Below are 7661 nucleotides of genomic sequence, written 5' to 3' on the forward strand. Positions count from 1 at the left end.
AGGCAGCCACTCAATAATGATTCTCTCTCATCATTGATGTTTCTATCTCTCTCTCTCCCTCTTTCCTCTCTGAAATCAATAAAGATATATTAAAAATAATAATAATAATAAAAATGAAGCTTCTCCTAAGAAAATAAAAGAGCTAATAAAAGAGAGGTTCCAGTGTGGAATTGTTATTCAGAACATCCATTATACAAGGTATTCACACAAATCACAGTACACTGAAATTGGTCCCTAGGAAATACCTTTTAGAGAAAATGTGCCATTGAATTTTTTAGGATAAAATCAAGTTTTTGTAATTTTTTATTTAAAAATACATAACTGCAACAAAATCCTGGAAATGCAGATATTTTCCTCTGAACTGGCATGTTGAAAATGAGTGAATTATAGTTTTATAATTAAATGTAACATTAAAAGGACACTGCTGAAAACTACAGGCCATAGCTAAGTATTTCGAAAGAGAACATTAGATATTTCATTGAAAATCAAACTTTACGAAGTGATATAAATGCTTAGGGAAACATATTATACTAGAGGCCCAGTGCACGAAATTAGTGCGGGGGGGGGGGGGGGAGGTTGTCTCTCAGCCTGGCCTGCACCCTCTCGCAATCCGGGACCTCTCAGGGGATGTCTTACTGCCGCAGTCGTACATCTCTTGCAATCCGGGACCGCTGGCTCCTAACCGCTCGCCTGCCTGATCGCCCCTAACTGCTCGCCTGCCTGGTCACCCCTTACCACTCGCCTGCCTGCCTGATCACCCCTAAACGCCTCTGCCTGCCTGCCTGATCACCCCTAACTGCCTCTGCCTTCCTGCCTGATCACCCCTTACTGCTCGCCTGCCTGCTTGATCGCCCCTTACTGCTCGCCTGCCTGCCTGATCGCCCCTAACCGCCTCTGTTTCGGCCCCCGCCATGGCGGCTTCGTCCAGAAGGTCGTTTGGCTGTCTGGTCTAATTAGCATATTACACTTTATTATTATTGATTTTACTTCTCTTTGACCTTGATGAACATTTTGGTCTTACTGTAACTATTTGAGAATGCCATATTTTGACAAGTTGATGGGTTTTCCTCCTATGTGAAATGAAACTATTAAATTAGAATTATTCGATTAAATTGATGTTTAGTCCCCAAAACATATAAATTGGTCAAAAGATTACAGTGTGTGGCCCTGGCCAGGTAGCTCAGTTGGTTAGAGCATCTTCCAGATATGCCAAAGTCGGAGGTTCAATCCCTGTTCAGGCCACATACAAGAATCAACCCAATGAATGCATATATAACAACAAATTGATGTCTCCCCCCCCCCCCCCGCCCCCTCCCTTTCTCTCTCTAAAATCAATGAAAAAAAATTTTTTTAAGTAACACAATACTTGTAAAATCTCAAGGTTTGAAATATTCAAGGCACCTAATCCAGAGTTAAATGTATAGAAAATCTCTGTGACTTTGCAAAAAGGATTAGCCCCCTATAAATCTGTGTGTGGTTGTGGTGAGAATGGTAGTTCCCCTAGTTCAGTTTGAAGCCTCAAGTGAACTCAGTCTGGAATTTTAAAAATAGTTTAACTAAATATGGTAATCAAATCAGATGTTTATAAATACTACAAGGCATATTTGGCCTCTGTGGGTGAAAACCCTGATTCAAACCTGCATTATCTGCCTATACCACTCAAGCTGAACTATTTGCTACCAGATCTGACAGCCTAGAGCAAAACAACACTATTTTAACTGAGGTCAGAGAAGCCTGTTTACAGTCAACATGATCATATTTTCTCCTTAAGAGTCCAACAAGAGAAACAGTCAATCCCTTAAGGACATTTAACTCCACCCCAAAGGCAGAAAAACCTGACCTTTAAAAATACTTTCTTCTTCCAGCTAACCCAGTAATTTAATTTTTTGGAGTCAAATAGATTCCTTTGAAAATCTGATGAAATAAAGGCCCATACTCCCCAGACAGAAAAGCAAATATATACAAGTACTTTTTAAAGATTTTTAATTGATTTTGAGAGAGAGGAAGGGAAAGGGAGAGAAATACCACCGGAGATCAAGCATGCAACCTGGGCATGTGCCCAGATCAGGAATGGAACTGGCAACCTTTCAGTACATGGGGTGACGCCCAACCAATGAGCCATACTGGCCAGGGCAATATACAAGTATTTTATACAATGGGAAAGTAGTAAGGGAATCTAGAGTTTATTAAGCACTACTATGTGCTTAGTGTTTGGCCTATTCACAGCTGAAAAAACAGGAAACAAAACACACTGCCCTACAGGAGGTTATATGTGCCAGGGATACAGGCAGATTTCTTCATTCTTTCAATTTTACAGAAAGAAAAAATGGTTTTGACCTAGATTCCAAGAAAATAAACTGCTTTACCTTTATATTTTTCCGGTGAAAGCCTTAGTCTTCAGTATAACAAGGTGGGGGGAGGAAGATAAAGGAACAAGAGTAAGAAGAGAATCAGTACTAATGACTGGACTTACTAGAGTATCTGGAGGGCATTGTACTTTTCCACTATATCAAGTTTTCCTACAGTAAAAATTAAAGCAGCAGTGATAAATGTTCAAAAAGCTCACTGTTCTGTAAGAATATTGAAAGATTTCTTGAAATTCTCCACAGATGCTATTTTTGTCACCCCTTTTTATTTTGTGATTAGCACAAGAACCACTGAAATGAAAAAACAATCCATTCTTAGTGCATATTAGGTTAACAATAAAATGCAAAGGTATTTTCAAGGAAATGGAAAAATCGAAGGAAAAAAAGCATCATATTGCTCATCTAAGACTATTCATAAGCCAGTGAGCTTTAGTCAGGGAATTTTCCTACTATGTACTTCAAAAAGAAGTAGACTTAGTTCTCTAAATTATGCAGAGATTAAATTGCAGCCTCAAGCTTCCTTTTCTGAAAAACCTATTGGCAATATGATTCTTAAATGCAAGGACCCTAATTTCAGAGTATCTATTGGCAGGACAATCGGAAACCAATATTTTCTCTCATGTTATAAGCCTTTAGATGCCACAATATCCTCCTGAGAGACTTTTGCACTCCTTACTGCCTACAAACTTGAAGGTATGGCTCGACAAACATTAATGTGCAGACTGATGGGAGATCAACCACACAACTCATTGTGACAGGAGACTCCTCCAAAATGAAAACAGTTCATGAAAACGAACGACCTCAAAAAAGTGGAAGCCGCTCTCTCCCCTCAGCACCCTTTTCTTTCGTGTATTGTAAACCCTTCCATCAGAGTTAAAAACCAAGTGAAAAGGGTATTTTCAACCCTTGCATTCAATTTGCATTTCAATCCTTGTTTTCAACTCTCTGTTCTACCAAGAACAGCAAATACCATGGTTAAATAGGGAGAGACGAAGCAAGACCCAAAGAACGTTCGAGGAGGCGCCCGCAAAACTCAAGCACAAGTCACGAGTTCCGAGGTTATTCCCGGATTAGCCAGACTCCCTCCCGCAGACAAACCACCAGGACACCGGACCTTGGGGCAAAGGACGCTCCTTCGGTATCTGGGCTGACAAGGCCGCGCCTTCCCTGAGCCGGGCTCCAGACCATCACCCCGGGACCGGTTCCGCAACTTCGCGAGGCCCAACCCCAGCCCCTCACCTGCTTTTGCACGTCAGCATCGCTGAGGGCCATAGTGAAAGCGATGCTAGGCCGGTGGGCAACTAGCTCGAGCTTAGGCCTGAAGAGGATGGTGGAGAAAAGGGAAGAAAACCCTGCGCAGGTTCCTCTTCCCTTTGCTTTGTAATCCCAGGTTCCGGTTCCTGTCAAGTGACCGCGCAGCCGAGACACGTGAGCCTTCTCAGCCAGTAGGAAAAGAGCAGGCCTCCGAAAGTCCCGCCCCTGCCCCCCTCCGTAGCAAGGCACTTGACAGGGGCGCGGCCTGTGCTCTTAATATTTGCGGGTAATTTCTCCGTGCTGTTTTCCTCAACAGCTTTCATATCAATGAAAGAGAGGAAAGATCAAGAATTCTGGCATCTGAAGTTAGTGAAGCTGTGTGAATTTCTCCAGCCTTACAGCCCTTGCAGTTTTTTATAAACATTTTAAATATTTTGCCCTAGACGGTTTGGCTCAGTTCATAGAGCATCCTCCGGCGGACTGAAGGGTCACCTGGTTGATTTTGGTCAAGGGCACATGCCTGGGCTGCCGGCTCCATCCCCAGTGGGGGGCATGCAGGAAGCAGCCGATCAATGATTCTCTCTCTTCATTGATGTTTCTATCTCTCTATCCCTCTCCCTTCCTCTCTGAAATCAATAAAAAAATACTTTTAAAAAGTTTAAATATTTTATTTATACAAAAACATAATTTAGTATTTTACTTTCTTGGTCTTAATGAAAGGAAACTCGATAATACTTATTCATAATTTTTTGTTGTTGTTAATCCACACCCAAGGATATTTTTCCATTGATTTTTAGAGAGAGTGGAAGGAGGGGGAGAGACACAGGATAGAAGCCTCAATTGGTTGCCTTTGCATGCTCCCCACCAGGGCCAGGGATCATGCCTGCAACTGAGCTACAGGTCCCATGGCCAACTGCTCTATCCACTGAGCCAAACAGGCTAGGCTATTAATAGATTTTATTTAAAGTTATAGAAAAATTGAGCAGATAGAGCAAAGAGTTATCAGGTAGATACCTTTGTCACCCTCAAACAGTTTCCCCTATTAATGTTTTTTGGCCACAAATATGAGAGTTTGTTTTCCAGTTTCCCCAGTTATTAACATCTTAGATTAGTGTAATGTATCTGGCATAGTTAATTAACCAATATTGGTGTATTAACTAATGTCAATAATTTATTTGAATTTTCTTACTTTTAATCCAATGCCCTTTTCTGTTCCAAGATACTACATTTTGTTTAGTTATGTCTCCTAAGTTTACTCTTGACTGTGACAATTCCTCAACCTTTCCTTGTATTTGAAGACCTTGGAAGTTTTGAGGGTACTAATTAGGTATATTGTAGGATGCACCTCTATTGGAAATTTTCTCATCATTGATTGTGAGTTATGGGTTTTTGGTAGGAAGATCACAGATGTAAAAGTGCCATTTTTATCATGTCATATCAAGTATTCATGCTGTCAACATTTTTTATGACTTTCTTTTCTTTTTTGTTAATCCTCACTCAAGGATACTTTTTCCATTGATTTTCTAGAGAGTGGAAGGGATGGAAAGAGAGAGAGAAAAAAGAGAGACACATAGATTGGTTGCCTCCCACATCGCTGGGACCCATGGCAGTGGCCGGGGATTGAATTGCAACCCAGGTAATTGCCCTTGACTGGGAATCAAACCCGAGACCCAAGATGAAACTTAAGATAATTGCCCAACTATAGGCTAATGTAGTGGGCCGATGACACCAACCACTGAACTACACCAGCCAGGGCTCAACATCATTTTTTACTATAGGTGTTGACCGTGAAGGCCTAGCTGATGTAGTTTTTGTCAGGTTTCTCCACTGTAAAGTTACACACACACCCTTTACTGTACTCTTTAGAAGGAAGTACTAAGGAGTGAGGAGTCATGCTCCTCGCCCTTTAGGGTGGAGTATCAACATAGTTTATTTAGAATTCTTCTGAATGGCTCTATGCATTTTTTAACATCATTCCCAAAACCCACTTAGAGGGACTTAATCAGAAAATTAGGGCAGAAATTCCTCCAGTCTTATTTGCTTCAAACTCCCATTTTTTCCCCCAGCTACAGAAGCAAAGACTTGAAAAAGTTATTTTTAGGATAGACTCCTAGTAGACTTAAAGGGTTCATACATTCTTTTTTTCAAAATCCTCACTGCTGACATGTTTGTTTTTTTTATTGATTTTAGAGAGAGGAAGGGAGAGAGAGAGAGAGAAACATTGAGCTGTTGCCTCCTGCACCCATGCTCCAACTGGCAAGCAAACCTGCAACCTGGGTATGTGTATGTGCCCTGTCTGGAAATAGAATCCAACACCTTTTGGTGTACAGGACAACACTCCAACCAACTGAGTCACACCTGCCAGGGCATACACACATTTTTTAAAATATGCTTTTTTAAAAAAATATATTTTATTGAATTTTTACAGAGAGGAAAGGAGAGGGATAGAGAGTTAGAAACATCGATGAGAGAGAAACATTGATCAGCTGCCTCCTGCACATCCCTAGTGGGTATGTGCCCGCAACCAAGGTACATGCCCTTGACCGGAATCAGAACCTGGGACCCTTGGAGTCCGTAGGACGACGCTCTATCCACTGAGCCAAAGCCGGTTAGGGCTAAAATATGTTTTTATTGATTTTTTTTTAGAGAGAGAGAAAGGGAGAGGGAGAGGGAGAGGGAGATAGAAACATTGATGATAGAGAAACATTAACATCAATTGTCTGCCTCCTGCTGGGGATCTAGCCCAAAACCCCAGCATGTGTCCTGACCGGGAATCAAACCAGTGACCTCTTGGTGCATGGGCTAATGCTCAACCACTGAGCCACACCGACCAGGTGCTCACACATAATACTAGCTTTTTATTTTGAAGAAATTTCAAATACAGTAAGTTGTAAAAATAGTACAATCAATTTTCTTCACCTAGATCCACCAATTGTAAACATTTTGCTATATTTGCTTCATCACTTTTCATACACTGATAGCTCTCAACTTACAATCGCTAGACTTAAGTTTTTTTTTACTTTATGATAATGGGAAAGCAATATGATTTCAGTAGAAACTGTTCTTCAGATTTTGAATTTTAATCTTTCCCAGGCTAGTGATATGCAATACGAGGTGTGATACTCTCTCATGATACTGGGCACTGTCAGTGAGCCACAGCTCCCAGTCAGTGCTAAGATCAGCAGGATAAACAATGCAGGGGTGGAGAATGTCCAGTATGAGACCTGAGAACTCATTTGGTCTGGCCCTGCCGAGTCATTAGGGGTGAGTTAATTAAATGTTTGACCAAATATAACAGGCTAATTTTTAAGTTGATAATTTTATATGGCCCACGAATCCTATATAGTAAAAGCCCAGCAACTGAATGGCGGAATGACCAGAACGACTGGTCGACCAGTCACTATGATGCGCACTGACCACCAGGGGGCAGATGCTCAACGCAGGAGCTTCCCCCTGGTGGTTAGTGCACTCCCACAGTGGGAGCACTGCTTAGCTGAGTAGGATGAGCGGTGCTCCCATAGCAGGCGATCCCCACTGGCCACGCCCCCCACCAGTGCACGAACTCATGCACTGGTCCTCTAGTGATGTTATAAATATTCAAATGGCCCTTGGCAAAAAATTTCCCACCACTGGATAGGAAGAACCCTTTAACCAACCAAACTATCTAGCCAAGTCCTGATAATGACATTTTTGAAGAGTACAAAACATTTGAAGAGGCCAGTTCTAGACAATCCCTCAAGCCCTGGCTGGTTTGGCTCAGTGGATAGAGCCTCTGCTGGTGGACTGAAGGGTCCGGGTTCGATTCTTGGTCAGGGCACAAGACCAGGTTGCGGGCTCGATCCCCAGCAGGGGGCAGCCATAATTCTCTCTCATCATTGATGTTTCTATCTCTTCCTCTCTGAAATCCTATATAGTAAAGAGGTAATATGCAAATTGACCATCACTCCCAACACACAAGATAGCTGCTCCCATGTGGTCAAAGGTGGCCGCCACAAGATGGCCAGCAAGGGAGGGCAGTTGTGGGCGATCAGGCCAGCAGGG

The 7661-nt window shown here is 42.1% G+C and overlaps 1 protein-coding gene across 2 annotated transcripts in view; it reads right to left on the minus strand.

Annotated features, from left to right (window-relative positions):
- Positions 1 to 3815, minus strand: part of ATP6V1E1 (ATPase H+ transporting V1 subunit E1) — a 54758-nt gene extending 50943 nt beyond the window's left edge. The window contains exon 1 of one of the 2 annotated variants that reach the window (XM_006085530.3): positions 3606 to 3815. In XM_006085530.3, the coding sequence (XP_006085592.1) occupies positions 3606 to 3638 (33 nt within the window). In that variant the 5' untranslated portion in view covers positions 3639 to 3815. The remainder of the gene's footprint in view (positions 1 to 3605) is intronic. The other variant, XM_014452931.2, reaches the window with a different exon arrangement.
- Between the last annotated feature and the right edge of the window lie 3846 nt (positions 3816 to 7661).

This window comes from Myotis lucifugus, unplaced genomic scaffold (assembly GCF_000147115.1).
Source record: "Myotis lucifugus unplaced genomic scaffold, Myoluc2.0 scaffold_19, whole genome shotgun sequence".
Classification (NCBI taxonomy): Eukaryota; Metazoa; Chordata; class Mammalia; order Chiroptera; family Vespertilionidae; genus Myotis; species Myotis lucifugus.